We start from the raw sequence: 26,592 nt of genomic DNA on the forward strand, positions 1-26,592 counted from the left end.
AGATTTTTTCGAAAATTCTAGCTAATAGACTTATGAGGGTGTTAAATCAATTAATACATATGGATCAAACAGGTTTTATAACTGGAAGGTATATGAAGAATAATGTTAGATAAATTATTAATTTAATAGAATACTTGGATAAAAACAACCAAGTTTCTGCAGGATTAATATTTTTAGATGCTGAAAAAGCCTTTGATCAGTTAAATTGGCAATTTATGTTAAGATTAATTGAGGAAATGAATTTTGGAGAAAAAATTTTACAAGCTCTTCGTGTTATTTATCAAAAACAAACAGCACAACTTATAGTTAATGGAGGTTTGTCAGAGGTGTTTTCAATTGAGAAGGGGACTAGACAGGGTTGTCCATTGTCACCATTGCTGTTTGTTTTAACTCTGGAAATTTTGTTGATTAAAATTCGGGAATCACAGAAAATAAAAGGAATAGAAGTTAATAAAAAAGAATATAAATTAAGGGCTTTTGCAGATGATTTGGTTGTTACTTTATCCCAACCAACTCATTCTGTAATGGAGTTGTGACAATTGATATATCAGTATGGACAAGTTTCGGGTTTTAAAATTAATAATAAGACTAAAATATTGCCTAAAAACATGACCAATTTGGATAAGGAGACTTTAGTTAGGTTGACAGATTTTGAGGTTGTTAATAAGGTAAAATATTTGGGGGTTATTTTATCTGCCTCTAATGCAAAATTGTATAAAAATAATTATGAAAGGCTGTGGGTTAAAATACAAAAGGATTTGGAAAATTGGAAGAAGCTGCAATTATCCCTATTGGGGAGAATTGCAGCGATTAAAATGAATATTTTGCCAAAGTTTCTCTTTTTATTTCAAATGATACCTATTTTAAAGAATGAGGTCAACTTAAATGAATGGCAGAAAGGTATCAATAAATTTATCTTTATCTGGGCAGGGAAAAAACCAAGAGTAAAACTTAAAATTACATAAGATATTCGTGAGAGAGGTGGACTCAAGGTACCGAACCTGAAATTGTATTATGATGCTGTGGTGTTAACATTAATTAGTGACTGGGTTAATTTAACTAATATAGATGTACTCCTTTTGGAGGGATGGGATTTACTTTTTGGATGGCATGCCTATTTAATTTTTAATAAAAAGGTTGATAGGGTTTTTAAGTCTCATATTTTAAGAACTTCTTTACTTTGGGTTTGGAAGAAATATTACAGAAGTGATTCTAGAATTCCATTATGGGCTATCCCATGGCATGCGATAGAAGGGATAAGGAGAGGAATTAAGATGGATAGTATCTCTTATATACAATTACTTAGATGGGATGGTAAAAATTGGCAATTAAAATCTATGGAAGATTTAATACAAGAAAACATCATTTATTCATGGTTTCAGTATAGACAATTATTGGAAAGGTGGAAGATAGATTGTAAGGTGGGTTTGCTCAGAGAGGATGAGAATTTGTTAAAACAAATAAAAGATCAAAGACGAACCCATATCAAAAGAATTTATGGGGTGTTAGTGGAATTGGATTCAGAAGCAGAATTAGTTAAAGATTGTATGGTTAAATGGGCACAAAATTTTGATGAATTGGTTCCATTAGATACTTGGGAGATTATTTGGGTGAGAAATGTCAAATTTACACAAGCCCAAAATTTATGGGAAAACTTTTATAAAATGTTTTACAGATGGCATCTTGATCCACAAAAATTGTCTCGTATGTATTCAAACTTGCAGCCTAAATGTTGGAGATGTGGTTGCTTGGACGCCACATATTATCATATTTGGTGGTTATGTAAAAACATAAAAGCTTTTTGGATTAAGATATGGTGGAATATTCAAAGAATTTTTAAAAGAAGGATAAAATTTACTCCACAATTGTTTTTGTTGGGTATTGTTTCCGATTGTGACAGTAAAAAAACTATATTAATGTTAAATCTAATTACAGAGGCTAGGTTGTTAGTAGGGCAATGTTGGAAGAAGGAATCTTTGCCTACTTTGCAAGAATGGTTTCTTAAAGTTTCTTACTTAGCGGAAATGGCAAAGATTTCGGCTTTCTTGAAAGATCAATCGCAAGAGAAGTACCTTTTGGTATGGAAAAGATGGATAAATTTTATACAATACAAGTATGATATAAAAATATTATTTAGCTTTTGAATAATTTATATTTAAAGTTTAAGATATTTTTTAGATATATTTTTTTTCTTTTTCTAATCTCTTTTTTCTTCTTTTTCTTGTTTCTTTTCTTTTTCTCTTTCTGTTTTTTAAATATTTGTTTAATTATTGTAACCAAATTTGTATATGGTTTATTTGCGTTTAAAATTTTTTCTTTTAAATTTTAATTAAGCCTGTATTCACCTCTGGGAAGGTTGGGGGAGGGTTGGGGTGGGTTGGGAGGGTTCAGGGAAGGGAACTTTTTTGTAAAAGTTTAAAAATTTTCAATTAAAAAAATATTTATATTTTATTGTGTTTTACTAATCTAGGTCAAATGTTAATATAATTAGTCCACGTGTGATATGCCATACACTAAATAAATAAATAAATCTCCCCATTTTCATTAAAGATGATGAAATATAATTTGTTTCTAAAGTTTTTTGCAAAGGAGAAGAGAATGGCTGTGAAATTCTCAAATATGGCTCTTGCACTTGTTTAGTAAGATGGTAAAGAGTCTGTGCATAAATGTTTGTGCAGTCTTTCTTTAGGAGTCAGTTTCAACATTTCAATTAAATTCCAAAGGAGGACATAATGAGGGAACTCCCATGTGGCATCTTCAGTCAAAAAAATGTTGACCACCCAGGAATCTTCAGAATGATAAGTGCATTCGAGAAAGCATCAACGCTATCATCCACCATACATCCCAGAGTTCTGAAGGAACTGGCAGATGTTATCTCAGAACCATTGTACCACACCTTTCATAAATCCTGGAGCATTGGGGAAGTATCTGAGGATAGGAAAAGGGCTGATATGGTTCCTATCTTCAAGAAAGGGAAAAAAATGGACCCAGAAAACTATAGACCAATGGTTTAACATCAATACCTGGGAAGATCCTAAAAAGGATAATCAAAAAACAGATCTGTGAACAACTAGAAGCAAACAAAGTTATAACTAGTAGCCAGCACGAGTTTGTTAAAAACAGATTGTCAAACCAATTTTATTTCATTCTTTGATACAGTGACTAAACTAGTAGATCAGTGAAATGCTGTGGGTGTAGTATATTTAGATTTCAGAAAGGCATTTGATAAAGTAGACCACAACCTACTCTTTGGTAAGCTAGAAAAAGATGGAATAGGCAACGTCACCCCCAGATAGAACTGTAGTTGGCTGGCAAACTGTATTCAACGAGTAGTCCTCAATGGGACTACATCCACATGGAGAGAATTAAGCAGTGGGGTACCACAAGGTTCCATCTTAGGCCCAGTACTCTTCAATATCTTCATCAATGACTTAGATAAGGGAATTGAAGGAGAATTCATTAAATTTGCAGATGACACCAAACTGGGAGGAGTAGTCAACACCTCAGAAGACAAACTCAGGATCCAAAAAGATCTTGACAAACTTGAACAATGGGCCCTATCCAACAAAATGAGTTTTAATGTGGAGAAAAGCAAAGTTTTACATTTGGGCAGGAAAAATCAAAGGTACAAGTACAGATTGGGTGAGACCTGGGTTAAAAACAGTAATTGTGAGAGGGACCTTGGAGTCCTAGTGGATGATCACTTGACTATGAGCCAGCAGTGTGCAGCAGCAGCCAAAAAACCTAATATAAACAGACTCATGAAGTATTAGTACTGCTTTATAAAACCCTAGTTAAGACCACACTTGGAATACTGCAGCCAATTTTGGTCACCATATCACAAAAAAGATGTTGAGAGTTTGGGAAAAAAATCAGAGAAGAGCAACTAAGATGATTAAAGGCCTGGAGACTAAAACATATGAAGAATGGCTGCAGGACTTGGGTTTGGCTAGTTTAAAGAAAAGAAGAAATAGGGGACACATGATAGCAGTATTCCAATATTTGAGGGGCTGCTACTAAGAAGAAGGGGTCACGTTATTCACCAAAGTACCAGAGGGAAGGATGAGAAACAATGGTTGGAAATTGATCAAAGAGAGAAGAAAACTGGAATTAAGGAGAAACTTCTTGAAAATGAGGACAATTAACCAGTGGAACAGCTTGCCTCCAGAAATCATGGGTGCTCCATCACTGGAGATTTTTAAGAAGATGGCTAGACAGTTACTTGTCTGAGATGGTGTAGGTCCTCCTGCTTGAGCAGGGGGCTAGACTAGAAGACCTCCAAGGTCCCTTCCAGCTCTATTCTATTCAAACCAAGTTTCAATTAGCAGATCGAAACAAAATACATTCTCAAATACCATGAGTAAAAGTAGAGCATGGTTGAAGGAAAAGGGGAAAATTGAGGCATGCAATTTTCTATCATATAACACACATTTAACACGACAACCTCAATCAAAATAAGAAAAAAAAACAGAGGATAGAAAAATATAGCTAGTTGGATCCAGCAGGATATCTTTACATGATAGGAAAATAAAGTTATAAGTTGCCATCAGAACTGGAACAAGTGAAAGGAAAATTTAATCCCTCTTTTCCCCATTGTGATCTCTAGGGAGATTCCTTTGAAGCTGATTTTTATTAGAAAAGGAAAAGGAAAAAATGGATGTTTCAAAAGCCAGTAAATGCAGATATACTGTAGCTCTCAAATTACAGTATGTGAAATATCTATTGAGATAAAAGGAAAAGGTTTGCTGCTTTTTTGTGTTTTTATTTTGGTTCAGCCTTTGGTTCATCCTGTACCCAAGTTGTATCATTCCCTATATTTAGCATAACTTTTTATTTATTTTTCTGATATTCCTTCAGACAGCAGCTTAATCCATCTGCTTCCCAATCACCTCTCAAGTTCTGCTCCTCTTCGGAAGCATAACTTTTTGGAAAGGTACATTCAATGTATTGCTTGTTTATGAGTTCAGTTGTTCAGTTATGAGCTGAATTGTGCAAATTCAGCTTTTATTAAACAAGAGGGAGGTTGGGAAGAAGTAAGAAAAACCCAAGCTTGCTACTGCAGAGAGAAAAAGGTTAGATGAAATGAAAACATGCCAAAATCTATTTTAAAATAGAGAGGGATTATAATAAACTGGAATTAAAAGTGACAACAGGACTTATTAGGATAGCGCTTGCCCAGTAACTGCAGAATTTTATGCTAAAAGGAAGATACTAACTCCAAGAATAATTACATAAATCAGAAACAAAATATTTGTTATAGAATTTGCACATATGTTTCATACCATTGGTAGAATAAGAAAATATAAATTGGTAGTGATAATGGTGGTGGTGGTGGTGATGATGATGAATCCAGAATGATGTTAGATCCAGTTAATTAATTACACTTGTTAATTACCCCTTGTCTAATCCTGGGATCTTCAGCTCAATGTTCATGGTGTCAATGCCCTCATGGAGTTATTCCTGATTTCACCTCAATCCGATTTTAACTTCTATAAGTCTGAAAACTGGAACATAAGAAGCACTCTAGAAAATAAAAAAAGTACCAGCAGCCAGTAAAATATTTGTTTCCCTGAGACCCTTGAATGTACCTCACAGATCCCAAGAATGTTATATAAGTGATGAGTGGCTATCCCCAAATGCTCAACAAATTGGTTGGCTAGTAGCAATCCTACTAGTTTAACCTCTAAGTGCTTTGTAATTCCCCCCACCCACTATCTAGCCACCATTTATGGGAGGAGCAAGCCCTCCCTATGACAGCCATTTTCACTGAATGCCCACAACATGTTTTCAAAATGTCAGATGTGCCTGCTGGCCCTCAAAGGTTGGAAAGCTTTAAGAAAACAATATAATTTTATAACATTAATAGAAAAAAGGTGAACAAGGTGAATAGGTATGAACAGTCACAAGTGAATTATTGCCTTTTTTTAAACTGACCCTGTCATACCACAGTTTCATTGACCTGAAAAATTGGGGCTGCAGCTGTAAACATGCTTACTAAGAAATAAGTTCTACTAAGCTTAATAGAATTTATCCCTGAGTAAACACATTTTAGGTGGGCTCATAATTTTTTCACATGCACAGTTGATTATTTGGGGACCAGTGGGTAACTTTGGAATTTTAAAAATATGTTGTAGGATAGACGGTGGTGTTTTTACATTCATTAAAAAATGGCATTCATGGAAAAAGGCATCTGGAGATGATGATGATATGATTGCGATATCATAATACACACTCACTCTTTCATTTTTGACTTATTTTTTATTTGTATTTTGTCTTTATTATTTTTACAAATAACTCAAAGTTGCAAATATATCCAACACACCTTCTTCCTCCTATTTTCCCTGTTGGGCTAAGAGAGAATGACTGTCCCAAAGTTATCTAGCTATCTTTCATGGTTAAGGTGGGGCTTGAACTTATGGTCCCTCACTTTCTCGCTTGTTAACCACTAACCATGCTTAAGTCCTGACATTGGGCACAACTGAATAAGGCAGAGAGGTTGTGTTGTGATATCATGACATGTTTTATCAGTCGTTGCCCCTGATCACATTCTGCAGGTGTTGGGATAACCAGTCACAAAACCCCAATTTACCAAAATGTTACCTGCTAACCCTCTATTCTCATTCTTTTTCTGTATAGATAGATCATATCCAAAGCACTGAACTGTAAGTTGCCTATCATTTTTATTTTCTAAGAAAGCTTATGGGACCAGCCTTAGGCTCAGAGGCATTCTTAGAATTAAAGATGATGCTGAAGAGTTCCCCATTTTAATTAAAAGAATGTTTTCAAGATGTACAAAATTAGATGGGTCAGGAGATCTGACAGATATCAAGGGAAATATCTAGAAGCACACTGATATTTCTGTGCAGTGGGCACATTACAAATTAAAACTTATTTTCAGTCAAGTGTGCGAATTATGTCCATTATAAAACTTAGTTAATAGAACATAAGACTTCAATGCTCAGGAGGGAGCATATGATGTGGGATACTTACAGTTGTTGGAAAGGTTGTGTGATATTGCGGCCATATTTCCAAGCCAGCCAAAAAGGCAGCTTTATTTTTGAGAAATTCTGTAAGCAACCATTTCAATAAGGATTACAGGCCAGCCTGGGTTAATAATTAATGTCCTTCCAGAAATGATCAGCCAAATGAACTCAGGAACATTCCTCTTTTTTTCCCATTATCCTGCAGCTATCTGAACACAACTTAAACCAGGTGAGTCACCTCAACATAGAAGGGGAGCTGGGGATATTAAACAAGAAGAGGAGTAAAAGCTATATTAAGATAGAATATTTAACAAAGTAAATCTGTGAGTAAGTTAAAATAATAAGTTACAGGATGAAATGTTCCCTTTCAGTTTCAGGCCACATCATTCCATTATGTTCCATTTGAACAGACGTCATTCCTTGCAGACCAACATATTCAGGCTACTTTAAGATGTTTGGGGTGTTCTTCTAGCTTCAAGTCCCAAAGATATTTTTTCTGTTTCTGCAGACCTTGGGGTTTTCCCAAGCTTCCTTTTCATGCAGCCTGAGCATGGAATTGGAAGGAATAATAGATTTCATTAGATCATATAGAAGAAGCACCTGGTGCCAGCATGTGTGTGTATGAATGAAAATGGGAACTGAAGACTCAGAGGATGAGTAGAGAATGGGAAACTAAGATACCTTCCCAGAGCTTTCTCATCCATCAATTATTAATGGCAACATCAAATGATGACTTGCATGTCTGAATGAGCAATAAGATTAGAAATTCTGACTCATCCCTGTTGCTTCACAGTGAATTCATTTGCACATGCAGCCATGAATGACTGAGTGGCTGAACTAATAAGAAATCTTGAAATGGCAAATGTGCAGAGCCTCTCTTTATCTCTCTTTATCAGCACCATTCAAGATATGTTGCACTACTGTTCCCATCATCCTCAGCCATTAAGGATCTGAACCAACATATACCATGTTATATGCATGTTAAAATGTTTGCCTCATTTCACAGTTATAGAATTGTAAGTTCTTGTTTACATTTGCATTTTGTACATATTAACTGCAGTTCTTTTCCTCCTTTCCAAGTGCAGAGAAGGTGGTTTTGCTCAATAGCCAAGCCAGTGTATTAGAGTCAGAGCCTCTTGAACTAGGAGATCAAGATTCAAATCCCCATTCAGCCATGAAATCCCCAGATAGCTTTGTGGCATTCCCTTGACTTATAACCTACTTTGCAAGAAAAAAAAAATAGTATGCAGGAAGACAGGTAGCCTGAGCTTCACTAGGAAAGGCTAGATAAACATGAAATACCCTGGGGCCTAAATATGGGATCCAGTGCAATACCTCCGGCTCTGCTCTATCTTTGTCAGACAACTTTCTGTGACTATTTGGCTCACAGCAGGCCAAATGTTTGGAGGCCAAAGGAAGAGGCGGATTGGAATTGTGGGCTATGGACATCTAGGTAAGTAGCATTTCTTGGCCATATTTGTCTTATCAGTCTCCCCATTCACTGAATCTGCTAATAGACAAGGAACTTGTAGTTTTTGCCTTTATTATGAGCACCTACTTTCAGCAAGATTGCCCAATTTGTGAAAACATAGGTGTCTTTTTATTTCAAAAGCGATTTTAAAAAAATCTGTGTGTTTGGCCAAATGCTTTGGTTTTTCAGGGAAGAAAAGAGAATAGCTGGGGGGGGGGGAGACTTACCGAGGACTTTACAGAAGCTTAAGACATCTATGCTAACCCTTAAAATCTTTAAAAAAAAACTTTTTGCAATGGTGTGAGGGGGATTAGGTGGTATAATGTGTGCCTTAAATCTCTGCAAACATTGCCCCACCCACTCTGTGTTATCACATTACCTGCCCTATCACCTGGAGAGCATATAAAAACAGTTCAGCTTTTAGCTACTACAAATTACCCACTCCTGCACTAGAGGCAGTCAAATGCTTTTCTCCAAAGACTCATATTTTCAGTTTGCAAATCCAGATTTTTTCTTAGGTCTTGATTTTGACCTAGAGCAAATGCCAAGCTGTTATTTCAGTTTTGATTAGTTTACTATAACGGTTAGGATCTACAACCTCCGCCTTCTGAATTTTTTCATTGATTTTTGCTTTGGGCTAATAAAACAAGCCTCTGTCTTCTTGTACATGTGCTTCCCCCCCCCTAAGTACTGAAGGTTTATTTTGCTGGATCAGAAAAAAGATTAATGTATTGCTCAGCGTTCTGTTTCCAATGGTGGTCAAACAAATCTTTTTTGAAGCTCATAAAACACATCCATTGTGCTAAGCTATAATGTGATTTGCTTGGTTTTGGCTTAGTGCTATATAAACCATGATTTATGCTTGGGCATAATCATGATTAGGCAAGTTATATCATAACCTGACATGCATAGACTCAACCAGTACATAACAGCCTCCCAAATCATTGGAGGTTCTAAACAAAGGAAATTATTAACATTGAGTCACTCCTAGACAAAAACATAGCAAAACTGTGACAATTATGCCAGAATTTTTCTCCCATATCTGAAGTGTAGCAGGTGCATGAGAGAGCTAAGTCCACAATGGTGAAAATTACTATTTCATTTTCAATCTTCAGGCCAGTATCTGACAAAACGAATCCAAGATGAAGGGTTCCAACATGGTTTGGAGCTGGCTTTTGTTTGGAACCGGGATGCCAGCAAGATGGAGGACACTGTACCAGTGGAGCTGAGGTTGGGGAAGTTGACAGATTTTTTACAATGGTGAGCAGACAAGCCCTTTCATAGTTAAGATAGGGAAAAGGAGATTTATGACTTGTCAACATACTTAGGATCATTGCAACACCCTATGCTCAAATGGTTGCAATCTGGGTGCTTGGCTTACATTTATAATGGTTGCAAAAATTTAGGGTCATGTCATCATCATTTTCAACCTTCCCAGCTGATTTCCAATAAGCAAAGTTTGTAAGTTAAGGACTACTTAAATTGAGTTGAAAGCCACATTCAACCTTTGAGTAGTCTGCTTGGGCTATGCTCCAGTACAAAAAATCAAACTGGATTTGATTTTGATAAAATTAAAATCAAGTAAGTGTAGTTAATGTGAGTACTTCCCATTTTTTAGCAGTCAGCATAAGGCAGTTATTAAGATGTTAGACCAATTCTTAGCTCCGAGTGATTTTGGATTATAATAATCATATACTATATATTGTATGGATTATCTCTGTAGAAACTGAGTTGAATTTTATTGAAGAACATGTCTAGGTAGACATGCTTTCAACTGATGATTCACAATGTAGCCAGTGTTTATTCTCAAAATTATTACAGTCTTCTCATTTGGAAGACATGTTCTCTATTGGCATTCTTGCCAGGGGAAATGGATGACCTTCCACTGGCATTCAAAGGTATATTTATTCAAATAGATACTTGATTTTGTAAGTTGACTGTTAGAGCTACTGCAAACCTAGGCAGAATTGCCTCACATTTATTTGTTCTGACTAGGTTGATGTTTGACACACCTACGTTTAGGTTTTGATGGTTGTCTTTTTTTTTTAATTTCACTTTTCTTAGTTTCTTTGGAAGATGAAATGCAAACCTTATAAAGATGTATCAGTAGAACATCCCACATTCAAACATTAGCATTTCTACACAGGGGCCAAGAGGACACTTGACAACAGCCCAGAGTGCTGCTGTTGACGAAAATAATTCAGCATTCCCCAACCTGAGAAAGATTCTGTGATTAAACCAATCTTCTCTGACTAAATGTAATGCCCTCAGGATGTCTAGACTTCAGTAATCATGTCACTATCCTACTGGATGGGGAATAATTGGGAGTTGTGACTGAATACCTATGGATCAATCAAGCTGGGGAAGGCTGAACTTCAAGGCACATTGTGTGAATCTCAAGGGATCTTAGGGAGGAATGCCATTATTTTTTGAGATTTAATGCAAGAGTTGGTCCATTAAAGACAAACTTTTCAGTGATTACAAAATGAAGGGGAAATGGATTGTTATCTAGGTACTGCACTGGTATTGTCAATATAGCCTCTTGTTATTATGTTTGTTGCTTCTTTCCAAAGCCATGCTGATGTCATTGTTGAAGTGGCACATCCCTGTATTGCCCAAGATTATGGGGAATTCTTCCTTAAAGCTGCAGATTTTATGGTGAGAACTACAGCTGCCTACAGACAGAGACAGGCAGCATCAACATGTTTTTTTAATTTATATTTGTATCTTGCTTTAAATGTGACATGCAAGACTCTAATTCATGGTTTTTAGCAGGAATAGAGAACTTTGGGTGATCAGAGACGTTCAATGTTTTGGAAGGGATCAAGGATCATAGAGAGTGAAATAATAATGCAAATTGTGCTTGACTGCGTTATGTACATAGACAGGGATTTGCTATTTCTTCTGCTGTTTTAGGAGAAAGTTTGATATTTTCTCTGTTGTGTAGATTATGTTAAGTTTATTCTTAAAGACTTGTGGTACTGTTTTCATGTTTTCTATGGTAGAAAAATTATGCCACTAAGTTTTGACAACACTTGGAGTCCCAGTAAGGGTGAACATGAGTTTGGATCACAGAATATGGTCTAAATTAGCATTTCCAAACATGGCTTTTTCCAGATATATAGCCTGATTCCCAGAATTCCCTGTAAGCATAGCCATTACTGAGAAATCTGAGAGTTGAAATTTGCATATTTGGGGTGCCAGCTTGTGAAAGGCGAGTCTAAATCAAATAAATCACATTTATATGTCAGTATGTTATGTGTACTTGGTTTCTGTTTCTTTCTTCTTTGTCTTATTAAATTAAATTATTTTGCACTGAATAATTGAAAAGAACAGTAAATATATTGTCCTGAAGCACTCTTCTTCCAGATTCCCCAGCATCAACAGTGTAAATATCACCATGTCCTTTAGGTGGGATCACCAACAGCCCTAGCAGATGTGAACACTGAGCTTAGATTACGTGAAGTGGCAAAAAAGACTGGACACACACTCTACATCCCCAGTGGGGCTTTATGGGGTGGCCAAGACATTCAAAGATTGGATGATGCAGGGATGCTCCAGGTAAGTGCCTACAGAGAAATGGGGTAGGGTAGCTTCCTTAACCTAGTGATATCTATAAAACATGGGGCTGCGTCTTTCAGAATTCCCAGCCTGCAAAGGAATTGTAGTAATTGCAATTGAAATCTTGGAGTTGTGTCTTAAGTCCAGATAGGAAAGGTTGATGTAAGAGAAAATCTATGTTGATAAAAGAAAATTTGGACATAAATATTTGGGGAATTACTGACATCAAATGCAGCTGTGGAAGAAGCCATTGTGAAATACTGGAAAACTTTCAGCAAGCAATGTATACTTCAAAAAACAAAACAAAACAAATTAATTAATGTAAGGCACTTTCCTGTATTCTTATTCAGAAGTAGAAATCTTTGGATTGGGATTCTACTATTTAAAAGGCTAGAAAGAAAGGGATATTTAAGGATTCGTGACTTCTCCAATACTCTATTTTTTTCCAGGCATTAACAGTCACTATGACTAAACACCCGGACAGCTTCCGGTTGAGTGGGTCTCTTGGGGAGCTTGCAAAGGGAGACCAGGAGGAAAGCATGGTGCTGTACAACGGCCCTGTGCGGGGTCTGTGTTCCTTGGCCCCCAACAATGTCAACACAATGGCAGCAGCTTGCATTGCCGCCCCAAGTCTGGGCTTCGATGGTGTAAAAGGTTGCCTGGTGGCAGATCCTAAGTAAGTTTTGAACTGAAGGGTAAGCAACTTGGTACCCATGAATCTCTCTCTTAGTATCTAATGCACATCTTGCATGCCTGATTTTTATTTGGTGTTTTTTTTTTGTTAAAAAAGTTTATTTCAGTCTTTTAAAATGTAAATGAGAAACCTGCATGCCTTATCTTTATTTACAAGATTTCTCCTATTCCCCAAATAGGGCCTGCAGGCATTTTCAGAAAAAAAGGAATGAATAATAATTAAAAAAAGCCTAGAGATTTGTTTGGGAGAATGCCAAGCAGAACTGGCAGTACTATGTGTCAGAAAAGTCAAGATGATTGCCATGATAGTTTTTGTGTTTCGGGATTCGAGGCATTGAAACACGACACATTGTAAAGCATTCTTTATTTCTCCTTAACTCCACTCCAAACAACTGCAAAACAGGCACGCAGGCCTTTTATATTTTTCCAACCCCCAGGCAGTCCAACCAATAGGAATCCCTCTTTCTTCCCTCTTCTCCCCCCCCTAGATAGAACACACACACTTCCAATTTTTTTTCACAATCATAATAATAAAAATAAAAAATAATAATAATATTCCTGCTCACATGCAGGCAACATTCTTATAAAGCAATAGGGTTCTCTAACAACGCACCCTTTAATGTCGACTTCCTGTGTCTATCTTCTACCCCACATAGGTCCAACTCCTATCCTAGACTAGTAAGGTTTCCTTGTGCTGACAGAACCTCACATATTCACCTAGGTGCTTAGGAGGGGTCTTAGCCCTTTGTGACCTATGCAAAGTCAGGGAGGGTGCCTGGCCTGTCAGCTCACCTGCCTGGCTAGGTAGACCAGGACTTGAACTTAAGGGCGCCTGGCCTACCAGCCCATCTGGTGGGCTCGCTAGATCAGGACTTTTATGCACAAATTTTGCAGGTGACCCCTGGTGAGGCATGCTGGTAGAGTTGCCAGGGGAGAGCGGAGGAAATTCCCCAACCCGCTGGAGTGGTTGAGGACTCCCCAACTTCCCTGGATGGCTCCAGGGAACTTAGTCCCTCGAGCCCACAACCAGTCTCGGGTGTGACCTGCGTTGCATGTATGCCCCAATACTCCCAGTCCCCTGTGGCCAAGGTGCCAGAGTCAGGAGCCGCCTCTATGGCAAATCCCTCCTCAGGAGAATTCCTGTTTGACGCTCTTGTGGATACGCTGGCCACCCCTTGGGATGACTTCCTCTTGGGAGCAATTGCTGATGCGCCGGACTCTCTGTTCGGTGTAATAGCTGAATTGTGAGGATGCCATTGCTCCTCCCCTGGGAAATCCCTAGCGACTTGTGGCAATTCCCAGGAACAGTGAGATTGTGTCTCAGAAGGTTGACCTGAAGTGTGAGGTAGTTCCTGGGTCCCCTCCCCCCGAGAGCGGAGGCAGGGACGGAATCAACAAGGGACAACCGCCAGCGCAGTTGATCGATGTAGCGCCGCAGGACGTGGCCATCTCCCAAGGTCACTTCGTATGATAGAGGTCCAGAGATCTTACAAAAGACAGCAGGAACCCAGAGATGTCCAGGACCATAGTTCCTAGCCCAGACAGGATTGCCCACCTGAAGTCTCCGAGGAGCCCGTGGCTGTGACACCTGGGAAGACACCCGGTTGGGGTGCAATCTGTCTAACTTCGTGATGAGGCAGCGGCCCCAGCGGAGTTCAGCTGGGCTCTTCCCAATGGCAGTGCAAGGTGTGGTGCGGTGTGCAAGAAGAAAGTCTGCTAACCTGCCAGCTGCCATGCGTTAGTCTTTTGAGCACGTTTTTGGTGGTGCACACCATTCTTTCAGCTTGCCCGTTGGTGGAAGGGTGGAAGGGAGCTGACATTACATGCCATATCAAGTTGGCCTGAAGGCAAGCCTGGAACTAAGAAGATGTAAATTGAGGACCACTGTCAGAAACAAGAATATCAGGCAGGCCATGGGTTGCAAAGATTCCTCTTAGCACCTGGATAGTCCTGGCAGTAGTAGTGGAGGAGACAAGTACAACCTCTAGCCACTTGGAATGGCTATCCCCAAGGATAAAGAAGAATTGCCCCTGGAAGGGCCCAGCATAATCTAAATGTACCCTTCACCAAGGGGTTTGTGTCTCCTCCCACCTGTGTACAGGGGCCTGAGGCATATCAGGCCAGGATTGTTGGCACACCTGGCATCCGTGCAAGCACTTTCATGCGTACTATGCCTGGATGTCCCTCATGCAGAGAGGACATGACTCTAGACCTCAGTGAGGCTGGGATAACTACTCTACTCCCCCATAAAAGGCACCCATTAAAGATAGACAGTGTGTGTCTCCTTTGCCAGAAACTTTGAAATGTAGCATCTGGACACGTGTCAGGCCATCCTGACAACACCCATGTCAGTACGCGTGCAAGTGTGTGATCAGTGGCAGTTTCTGCAGCCACATCCATAGCATTGAGGGGAGAGTCAGGCAACTCCTGAATGGAGAGAATGTTAATAGCAGGAGCAGGATCTGCCTCTATCTGTGTTAGAGGTAATCTGCTGAGGCCATCTGCATGGCCCATTTCCTTTCCAGGCTTGTGAATTAAAGTGTAGTCATATGCTGACAGGAAAATAGACCATCTCAGCATACGTGGGGAAATAATGTGTGGTGTTTGTTTGTTTGTGGTAAACAAACCCAGCAAAGGCTTATGGTCTGTGTAGACCGTGAAGTGGCAGCCATATAAAAAATCATGAAATTTCTTTATGCCAGCAACTATGGCCAAGGCTTCTCTGTCAATCTGAGCATAATTACACTCTGCATATGACAGAGTCCTTGAATAGTAGGCCACAGGGACTTGGGTCCCATCAGCCTTCAGGTGATTGAGTACAGCACCCACCCCATAAAGGAATGCATCACAAGTGATGCATACAGGCAGTTGCTCATTAAAATGGGCTAATACCGCATTTGATGAGAGCAAAGCCTTGACCTCATAAAACTCCTGTCATGGACTTTAATCCACTGCCATGGAGCTTGCTTGTCCAAGAGCTGGTGTAACGGCTCAACCACAGCAGCCTTGTGGGGAAGGAAAGCATGATAAAAGTTAAGAAATCCCAAGAAAGCCTGAAGCTCGCTCTTGGACTTGGGACTTGGGCCTCCTGAATGGCCTTCAATTTAGACTCTGCAGGGTGGATGCCTTGAGCATCTATTTTAAAGCCTAACAATTCTGTAGAAGTAACACCAATTTTACATTTGTCCTTTTTTAATTTGAGGCCCAGCTGATGGAATTTCATCAACACAGCCCTTAATCTTTCAGCCAAATTCTGCGATGACTCCCCTGCAGTGAGGATGTCATCAAAGTAGGGGCAGACCCCCAGGATACCCCTGAGTGTGCGCTTCATGACGCTCTGGAATATGCCAGAAGCAACATTCACCCCAAATTGTAACCTTTTTACTTTAAAAGCACCCCTATGGGTCACTATTGTTTGGGCTTCAGCAGTTGCCTCATCAACAGGTAGCTGTTGATAGGACTGTGCTAAATCAAGCTTTGCAAACAGTGTTCCCCCTTTAAGGGAGGCCAGAATATGACTCACTACTGGTACAGGATATGCATGCTGTTGCAAAGCTGTGTTCAGAGTACACTTATAGTCCGTGCATATTCGGACTTCCCCGTTAGCCTTTAAAGGCATCACGATTGGGGTTTCCCATGGACTTGAGTCCACAGGTTCCAAGATGCCCTGCTGGAGCAGCTTGTCCAGTTCAGCATCAATCTTGCCTTTGAGGGCAAATGGCACCCTCCTAGGCTTAATCCTAACTGGTGCAATGTTTGGGTTTAATCGCAGTGCGATGGGAGGCTCTTTGTATGAACCCGCTCTGAACTAAACACATCCGCAAACTCTTTGCAGACTTCTTCAAGTCCTGGAGTTTGCAGACTATTCAGACCAGTCACCTGAATTCCCAGGGCCTCAAACCAGTCGTGTCCAATTAGACTTGTACGATCACCCCAAACAACCACCACATCTAAGAGGCCTTGGAAAGCTTTACACTGCACCTTGAGTGTGGCTTCTCCTAATACATTAATCTCTGAATTTTGAAAGTCAGTAAGAATTAGGTTTGATGGCCTGAGTTGGACTCGACAGCCACTACTGCAGCAAATTCTTTAAAAAGTATTGTGTGAAATGATCGATAGAGCGGACCCGATGTCCAGCTCCATCGATAAGGGAACCCCTTGTAACTGTACATCAATGCGAAGCTTCTTTTTAAGGGGCTTGTGTGTCCCCATTTGCAAGATGCTTCTACGCGACGCGCAGAAACCCACCCTGTGTTGGCTGGGGACCCTGGTACCTTTCCGAAGGGATTCTTCCCGAGGTTGCACCTACTGGCGACCAAAACAAATGGTGGCAATGTGGCCTTGCTTACCACATGCCCGGTAAATGGCGGAGCGGAACCGGCAGTCTGTGCGCTTGTGGCGTCTTCCACAACCGAGAGACTGAAGGCTGCTGGGGCCTTGTCTGGTTTCTCTCGCGGTCTTCTCACCGCCGGCTGGTGAACTCTGTCCACCTCCTCTTCAGGATCTGAGTCTTGGACTTCCTGAGCCACCTCTTGATGGACGGTCGCGACGACTGGAGCATTTCTGGCAAGCTGCAGAGCCTTCACAGTGCCGCCTGCTGCTTCTTCAGCTGCAACTTCATGTAAGACATCTTGGAAGGTGACTTCAGTTTTAGCAAAGATTTTTTGTTGTAGCTCTCTGCTTCTCAGGCTGCAGACGAAAGGTCTCGTAATTCACAAAGCCTGGCAGCTTGTCTCAACGTAGCAATGAACTCAGCAGTGGACTTGCCTGGCTTCTGATCCCTATGCTCAAAAGCATGCCTCCACGCAATCACAGAAAGCTTGGGGTGGAAGTGATCCTTCAGCATGTTTTTTTTGTCTGTATAGGTGACAGACTCCAGTGGTGCCGGGGCTACTAGGTTCTGGCTACATCGAAAGTGTCCTGACCGCAGATGCACAGCAGGATTGTTGCTTTCATGCCATCTTCCCGAACCTGGTTAACCCTTAGGTAATTTTCCACCCAGGCCACGTAGGAGTTCCAGCGCTCCGGGTGAGAGATGTTGAACTCAGACAGATGTCCAATCTTTGACATCTTCTGCTTTGAAAGCCTCACTGCAGGCCTTTGTTGAGGGGAAGGGCCCGTTTGCCAAGCTCACCTCCAGCGATGCTGTACTGGCAGGTGAGTGCAGAGCTGGACGCCGATTCATAGGCTTCAGGCTTTTCAGATGAGGCTTATCCTCTTCTTACTGCCTTTTTCTTTGCAGCGATCCCATCCTCGTCGCCACTTTTGTATTTCGGGATTCAAGGCATTGAAACACGACATATTGTAAAGCAAACTTCTTTATTTCTCCTTAACTCCACTCCAAACAATTGCAAAACAGGCACGCAGGCCTTTTATAGATTTCCAACCCCCAGGCAGTCCAGCCAATAGGAATCCCTCTTTCTTCGCGCCTTGCGCATGCGCAGTATTCCAGCACCAGCCAGTCTGGTCCTGGGCAGCTTTTAGGTTGCCCGGGACCATTTGCAACATTTCTGGGCCTGCTGAGTTCCCTCATCAGGCCCAGGACACAACAATAGTCATAAAAAGGAGGAGTTTGATCAACATGTAGCCATCTTGTCTTTAAAAAAAAAACGTACACTGTAGAAACCCTTGATGCCATTTTTTTTAAGGAAACTCATATTTTTGGAGAATATTCTGAGGATTACAGTTGGTGTTGTAGTTATATTCTTGATAAATGAATATTTTGTGACTGGACACAAGTATCATGGTAGCCATTTTCTGAAACTGCTATGGTGTAAAAGCAGTGTCTCTCAATCTTGGAAATTTTAAGAATTATGGCCTTTAACTTCCAAAATTCCCCAGGCAGTATGTTAGCTAGTGAATTCTGGGAGTTGATGTCCACACATCTTAAAGTTCCCAAGGTTGAGAAACACTGGTGTGAAGCATGTGCCAGCAAGCTCATGGCTTTGTGTCATTTTTCTTCTAAACATCTGGTCTAACTGAGCACAATTTTATCTTGCAGTGTCCCTGACTATCATGTGGTGATGATTGAAGCAACAGGGCCAGGGGGCTTCTCAGTCAGCACCAGTCGCAAGAACCCAGCTGCTTATGGGGCTGTTACCGGGTCAGCCACCTTTGCTGCTTTCTGGAGCAGCCTATTGGGTAAGGATGAAAACCCTCCCTTATCCAGAATCTATGAATTCTTCATCCAGATGTGGGTCAGTTTGTTCTAATCCTGACTAATCCTTTATGGTGATTAGGAGTCAGTTTAAGAAAGCATAGACAGAGAGAAAGTGTAGTATAGTGGTTAAATTTATTTAGCATGTGGCATATCATACATGGACTAGCAATATATATTAACATTTCACCTAGATTAATAAAACACCATAAAATATAAATGTTAAAAAGTTCTATGTTGAAATACTAATGTCTAGGACATTTAACCACTGAAGCACATTTTGTTTATATTAAAAATAAAAATCAAAAATCAAATATTAAACCGGTATATGCCCTCAGTTTACAGCCACTTTCTTATAGCAATTAATTATATTATTATATAGTTAAATGGAGTAGTGCAAGTAGGATTACTGTATGCCTTGGTGCCCAAGTCAAAGGCCCAGGAACCATATCATTCTTTACTTAAAAAAAAAAAAAAAAGCCGGTCACAATATGAGCTACAGTTTGAAGTGGAACCCTCACATTGAGGGGAGGATACTATGCCCCAATTTGAGACAGAATATTAATCTAAAAATAAATTAAAAAATTAAAGAAAGTAAAAAGTAAAAGCTGTAGCTCTACTTGGGCAAAAGTTCCCATGAATTCAATCATCTTTCCCCAATATTTGGGAGGGACTCTAGCAGCAGGATTTAGCTTCTATGAGAAAAAGATGGAAGTTTTAAACATTTTCCCCTAAAGCCATGATGTCCTTTCCCAAATCTCAGCAGGTGAAATAGGTAGGTGCACCTAATAAAAGTGTCACTCTCTATAAAACTGAGATTTGTGACAAGAAATCAGGCTTTCCTCTGCATCTTCCTATGCGGAGAGATCAATTCTAAAAAAGATAAATAGAATCAAACTTTACTTTAAAAAAGAAAAAAAAAACAATGACAAAGGAGGTTAAAGACATGAGGCTGTTAAAATCACACATAGCATCTTAGAAGGAATTCCAGTAGAAAAATAAGCAAGAAAAGATAAGGTTGTAAGTAGTTCATAAATTACCTATTCTTAATATAGAAGCAACTCTGCTGTACAGAGGAGCCCTTGCATAAAACATACAAGGACTAAAACAATTGTATGGAGGTAATAATCACCAGAGGAAATTAGACTTCTCATATTGTTAAAATAAAAACTAATCTTAAGGAATATTTCTACTTAAATGTTTTAATTTTCCCTATTCCTTAGAATAACTTGATCACTGAAGTTGAGGTATAATTGCTAGCTTCTGCGAGGTTTTTTTAGAAACTGAAAAATTCTTCTTTTTCCTCCACACAACTTTTTACTCCTTTTCTCAAGAGTCCAGCTTTGTTTTTCAAAAGGGCCCAATTTCAATATTTTTAGCAAACAGGAAATGGCTGAGGAAATTAATTATTTCTGTTTAGATACTGAAGCAAATTTCTGATTCAGACAATCTGGATATTATAAGGGAGCTGGCTAAGAATAAGATCTGAGAGACAGAAACAGGCCTTCATTGATCCGTTCTCTTTTCCTTCCTATAGTATGCCAAGGACATGGAGGCCGAGTCTACCTGTGCTGAGGTTTATGAAATTTCTTCCTAAGAAGATAAATAGAAGATACCTGAAAGGTAGTTCAATGGGATGGGAAAACCAAGAAAGGTAGCAGCGCCTTCTTAAAGGAAGCAGAAGAAACCCACTCACACATCTTGGATGGTTTCAGTTTGTCAATCAAATAAATCAACTTTCTCCAGTCAGAACACCTTGCAAATGTGCAGATTCCCCTAACCAGCTGAAAATTTTGAGAGTGGAGGTCCACACATCTGAAACAACACCGAAACTGAGGGAAGCTGGTAAAATAACTGGATCAGTCACTATCTTTCAACCCAAACCACCTCACAGGTTTGTTGTTGCAGGGAAAATAGGAGAAGAAAGTAGTATTGTGTGTGTCTGGTACCTTGAGTTATTTATAAAAATAATAAATATGACATGGGGATAAACTGATTCAAATGAGACAAAGTTCAGTTGCTGGAATTCTTGTAATCCCATTTCGTTCTTCTCAATAAATCTTGTTAAAGAGGCACGGTGACAATTGTGCTTAGGAATATTGTTTTTGCTTTTAGCTGGATGCTTAAAGATCTGACAGTATATTATTTGAGAGCAGGTTGCATTACTGTATGCTTATCAAAAGGATGTCTCAAGGGAGCTGTTCCAGAAATCCTGAGCATTTTAGAACAGAGCAGAGCTACAAGCTCTGAAATCCAAGGAGGGCCCCCATGTGGCCTTCCAAAGCCATGCCTCCCAAAGTTGTTACCAAATTGTCATATTTAATATAATAGGTGGAAGAAATAATAAAACTCATGATCAACAGATAATCTAATTAATTATATTTGAGTTTAGTTTACAATATAATTGTATTCATTAGTATATACCGAAGCACTTCCGTGGTGAAAGGATCTCCCAGTAACATCACTGTTGCCTGGGGGGACAACCAGTAGGGAGCTCTTTTCATGTCCCTGTTAATGAGACCACCGAAGTGGTAATATTTACTCATGTTGTTACACACTTTTGAACTGCTAGGTGGGCAGGAGTGAATGATGGGAGCTTTTCCGGTCACACAATATCACTTGGGCTTTGAATGCGAGTTGCAAATTGTCAATCTAGCTTTGCAACCACATGAACCAGCACTCTCCTTATTTATTAGTGTAGAAAGTTAATTCAAATGTAGTTCTTATCCTGACCCTATCCACTACTTTGGGATGCATACCACTGATAAGTCCAAATGCAGCTCTCAGATTTAAGAAACAACATCTTGGTTAGAGACAGGTGGAAAATGGCTCTTGTACATAGCACTTGTGATACTTAACTGCAACATTGGAAAGACGGCCAGTCTCCTGCTAAATGCATGATGCCAGTTAAGAGAAGCACAAAAGTTTATTTAGTGATTAAGGCATCAGAAATGAGATTTAGGCCTGGCTGAGTGACTTTGTGCCAGTCCCCCTGTCTCAGCTCACCTCACCTCACCGGGTTGTTGTTGTGGGGACAATAGGAGAATGAAAGATTACTAGATATGTTTGCCATCTTGAGTCATTTATTAAAAAAAACAAAGGCAGAAAAAATATTTTTGAAAAATCTATTTTCCCAAATATTTATATCCTTACACAGCAAGATTCCTTAATATTCTTTTCTCAACTTTTCCAGTTAAATGGAACAGAATCATTAATTATTAAATTCCATTTGATTCTGTTTTTTTAACTTGACATAATTAGCATTTAACTTGAAGCTGTTATTCAGCTGAAGAATTCTTATAAGAAAATCTCCCATTATGAGCTTCTTTGTTCCATCAATATTAGGTGTGACTTGAAATATATAGGACTTAATTAGTACCCAACTTAAGTAACTTCACAGTCTTTAGTGTTATTAAGTCAAACTGAAGATCCTAATAGGTAAATTTTGGAGAGCTTTAGATCTCCTAAATTAGCTATTACATAGAGATAATGATCATTTACTGTTGTTAGTCAGAATACACTGCTTCATGAAGGAATTAGAACGCTTTGCTGACTGTTAAATTATGAGACATCCCACTTATTTCAAACATCAAAGGAGAATAGCTAGAGCAGGGGTCCCCAACCCCCGGGCCGTGGACTGGCACCGGGCCATGGCTTACCAGCAACTGGGCCATGCAAAAAAGTGGAGCCCCATCCATTGGATGCAGGCAGCACACGAAACCACACTCCCTCTGGCCCACGGAAAAATCTTTCTCCATAGAACCGATCCCTGGTGCCCAAAAGGTTGGAGGCCTCTGAGCTAGAGGATGTCTGAAAACATTGTTCAGTGCTACCCAATATCCTTGAGTCTGTCTGTCTGTTTGTCTATCTATCTCAACAATGTTACTTCATGTTACAAAGCATGCTCCCCCAATTTAGCGTCTATCAACTATGCTGAGGTTGCAAATTCCAAAATTCAAAATGTGAACATCTTAGCAGGTGCTATTACTCAGCTGACTTGACTAGGCTCAGAAATTGAGGCTGGACTGGAAGCCGAAAAGCATCCCAGAAATCAGTGGGAATAAAATACTACCATGATGTTACCAAGAAAATGCACTGGCCATATCCAGATCTCTGTAGGTCTCTAAAGGGATATTTAGGTACAGTGTTTATGGAAACTGTTGTAAATAGTGGGTACCTTTTCAGCATCAGAGGACATTTTTATCTATTTAGGAAAACTTGTAAAGAATGGATGCCTTTTCAGATTTTACAGAACTGAATGAAATTAAGACAAAGGTAGCAACTCTTTTGGACAGATGTGTGTAGTTAGAATTTTGTCAGCATGTAATAAATACACACAAAATGGCTGATGGAAGCTCAGTTATTCATAAAATGGTTGCCATAATGGCATAAAAACTATTAGTAGTACTCGCAGAAACTTCATCTTGTTTCTCTGGATGTTCTCTGCCTCCACAATAAGAAGTAGACACATTTCCAAGCAAAGCACTGGACTGAAATTATACCATTTTTTTATTTTGTGAGAATGTTTGCTGATGCCAGAGGCATTCTTATAAATAAAGGTGATTGTAAAACCTGGCATTTAGCAGCATTTTCTTTTTCTATTCATTTGTTGTTCTTTTTAAAATTAGATTAAATGATAAGGTCAGGTTGAGCAAGAAGCTATGCAGACTATATGTCCTTGAACATATCTGTACTCATAGCACACTGCTTATTCCTAGATTAAGAACTATTGCCTTTTTTTCTTACCAGAGCTGAAATCCAAATATAACATATCATAAAGATTACAATGGTAGTTTCCTATACATCTAGAACAGTGGTTCTCAACCTGTGGGTCGGAACCCCATTTGGGGTCGAACGACCATTTCACGGGGGTTGTCAAACAATGCAGTCCGCCATTTTTTCCCCCTTTTCCTTAGCTGTGCTACTCCCTTTTATTCTATTGGCTTTTGAAAGCCAATAGAATAGACTCTCTTGAGTCCAGGCTGTCTCTGCCCTGCTGAGTCCGCCAAAAGTCCCATTCTGCACCAGTTGAGTAGTCCTCGACTTACGACTGGTTGAATAGTCCTCGACTTATTACCAGTTGGGGGTCGCGGCATTAAAAAGGTTGAGAACCACTGATCTAGAACATCTCCCAAACTTTTGAACTATTGTAATGAACTCTACATGGGTTGGCTTTGAAGATTAATCAGATGGTTCAAATGGTCTAAAATACTGCAGCTGAATGATGAAGCTCAATAAATTTCCCATATAAATACCTCCAGGACCTACAGTATATTGGTTAAAAGTGACCTTCAAGGTCCAATTCAACATGCTGGTTGCCACCTTTAAAGCCTACGTGATTTAGGACTTGTATACTGTATAAGACCACCTACTTTCATTGGTTTCTACCTGTCCAATAAGATCTAGGAGGATGTCTCCCCTTAAGATCATGCTTAAGGACTGTTGTTGTTAGTTGCAAAGTCGTGTCCGACCCATCGCGACCCCATGGACAAAGTTCCTCCAGGCCTTTCTGTCCTCTACCATCTTCTGGACTATGATGACAAAATTCTTATAGTTCTCCTTCTTTGGAATTGCACTGTCTCTGAAATTAAACCACTCTCCCCATTTGGTTATTTTTTTTGGGGGGGGGGGGTGAAAGTTGATTGAAATATTATTATTAATAATAGCTATTATTGATAAATTGGTTGTAAGGAATTCAAGAAAAAGAAAAATGTGTTTATGGCCTGGATCAGATTTGGGCATTTAAACAGTGCTCTGACCATATCCGGGTCTTTGGCTGTCCTTGTCTGACCCAAATGAATCGGAAATTAGAAATGAAATGTAAATAAGTGTGCCATGCACACAATACAACTGCATTGTTTTTATGTTGAAAGTGACTGCTATGTTTTTTCAATTGTATGCATATATATGCATGTGCAGTGGTGGGATTCAGCCAGTTTGCACCAGTTGGCAGAACTGGTAGCTAATTTTTTTGTTGCCCAGGCCCAGAATGGACTTCCGGAAGCAGCATCCACTTGATCAACTATCTGAATCCCACCATTGTGCATGTGTGCCTATGCACCTTCATAGCCCTATTGGTTTAGCCCTCAACAACAGTCTCAGTTTCTCTTGGGAAAATTAATTGCCTACCCCTGGCCTGGATAGACTACAAAAAAAAAAAAAAAAAAAACATTTGATCATTTGATTCTTTTTCACATAGCTAAACTGAGAAATAACCAAAAAAAGTTTGAATCATTAGAAAAATTTGGCAATTTACGAAAACCTCAATAAAGTTTTGGCAAACAAAGCTGGTGGTTAATAGGGAAGAGTTAAGAGAAATTGAAATGAAATGTGGAATTTTTCAAATTGATTTATTATCACCTTTACTCTTTATACTATCAGTGGAACAAAAGAAACTGTGGCTATGACTTGGCCAAAACATGAGCAAGCAGTCTGCATTTACTCTATATGGATGATTTAAAATTATTTGGAAAACCAAAGGCTGAACTAGATTCCTTATTAAAAAGCATAAAAGGATTCAATAAGGTTCCTGAAATGTGAATTAGTATCAACAAGTGTGTAACTATGGAGATAAAGGTAGGCAAATAGTTGAAGATGGGGGAATATAGCTTAACAATGAAGATTTGACAAAAACAAGAGCACCAAAAGAAGGATATAAATATTTCATAATTTTGGAAGAATTTATTACAGAATCAAGTCAAAGAAAGTACTTCAACCAAATATATCACATAAGTTCGTAAAATGTTGAAATCAAAACTAAATGATGGAAACATTGTTAAAACAATATCTAGGCCCTGTTATTCAATATACAGCAATATAATTCATTGGAACAAGGTGGAACTTGATTACCAGGATCAGAAGACAAAAAAACTCCTTATGATAATATACCATGATTTGCACCCCAAAAAATGATACTGATGACAACTGTATTTGCCAAGAGGTGAAGAGGGTAAAGGAAGTGCAGGTAAAACAAGCTGTAATGGAAGAAAAGCATGGCTTGATTACTAACTACTTTAAGAAAAGTCAAGAATTCTTGCATGAAGGAAATCAATCAAGGAAAGCTTTTGAAAATAACAAAGGTGAAGGCTGAATGTAGAAAGAAACAATTAAAAACAATTTGTTAATTAGAAGAATAAGTCAATACATGGTCAAAATTTGAAAAATATAAAAGGAGAAGTTGTTGAAAAATCCACATGAATTGGTTATCACGAATGTTAAAGAAAGAAATTGATAGGTTTATTTTAATGTCTCAAGAACAAGCTTTGCGAATTAATTGCAAGAAGGTAAAAATTCTACAGGTAACAAACAACAGAAAATGTCTTGGTTGTAGTAAAAAGAATGAAACAATTAACCATTTGATCAAAGGCTGTGGTAGAATGTAACAAATTGACTACAAACAGCATCATGAACAAGTTGTGAGAATTATTCATTCTAAATTTTGCCAGAGATCTCGTTTTGAATGCTGTAAAAACTGTTGGGACTATTAAATTGAGAAAGTTTTGATATTGGGTCTTAGGGAACTTTAAGATCCAAACAGACAAACATCTTTTTTATAATATGCCCAATACTTAAAAGAAAGAAAGTCTGGTTCACTGATGTTGCTATTCCAGGTGATCCAGGATTGAAGAAAAAAAAAATGGAAAAAAATATGAAATACTGGATTGAAGTTGAACTATTATGGAAAATCTGTTGCTATGTCAACTGACATTGGAGTTAGCTAAAGGACA

The 26,592-nt window shown here is 39.0% G+C and overlaps 1 protein-coding gene across 5 annotated transcripts; it reads left to right on the forward strand.

Moving 5' to 3' along the window:
- Nucleotides 1-5,791: 5,791 nt before the first annotated feature.
- Nucleotides 5,792-23,739, forward strand: ASPDH (aspartate dehydrogenase domain containing). 5 transcript variants are annotated; one of them, XM_039357841.1, is made up of 9 exons: nucleotides 5,792-5,821; nucleotides 7,189-7,212; nucleotides 8,345-8,436; nucleotides 9,570-9,714; nucleotides 11,028-11,112; nucleotides 11,866-12,015; nucleotides 12,465-12,691; nucleotides 18,710-18,849; nucleotides 20,403-23,739. In XM_039357841.1, the coding sequence occupies exons 3-9, from the start codon at nucleotides 8,382-8,384 to the stop codon at nucleotides 20,438-20,440; spliced, it is 840 nt and encodes a 279-aa protein (XP_039213775.1). In that variant the 5' UTR covers nucleotides 5,792-5,821; nucleotides 7,189-7,212; nucleotides 8,345-8,381; the 3' UTR covers nucleotides 20,441-23,739. The 5 variants fall into 5 exon arrangements, with proteins under 5 accessions (XP_039213775.1, XP_039213777.1, XP_039213776.1 ...); XM_039357843.1 differs by having other exon boundaries at nucleotides 5,807-5,821; nucleotides 7,189-7,306; XM_039357842.1 differs by lacking the exon at nucleotides 5,792-5,821 and having other exon boundaries at nucleotides 6,484-7,306.
- Nucleotides 23,740-26,592: the final 2,853 nt, after the last annotated feature.

The sequence above is a fragment of the Crotalus tigris genome, unplaced genomic scaffold (genome assembly GCF_016545835.1).
Source record: "Crotalus tigris isolate CLP2741 ecotype Arizona unplaced genomic scaffold, ASM1654583v1 scf7180000018954.1357295, whole genome shotgun sequence".
Lineage (NCBI taxonomy): Eukaryota > Metazoa > Chordata > Lepidosauria > Squamata > Viperidae > Crotalus > Crotalus tigris.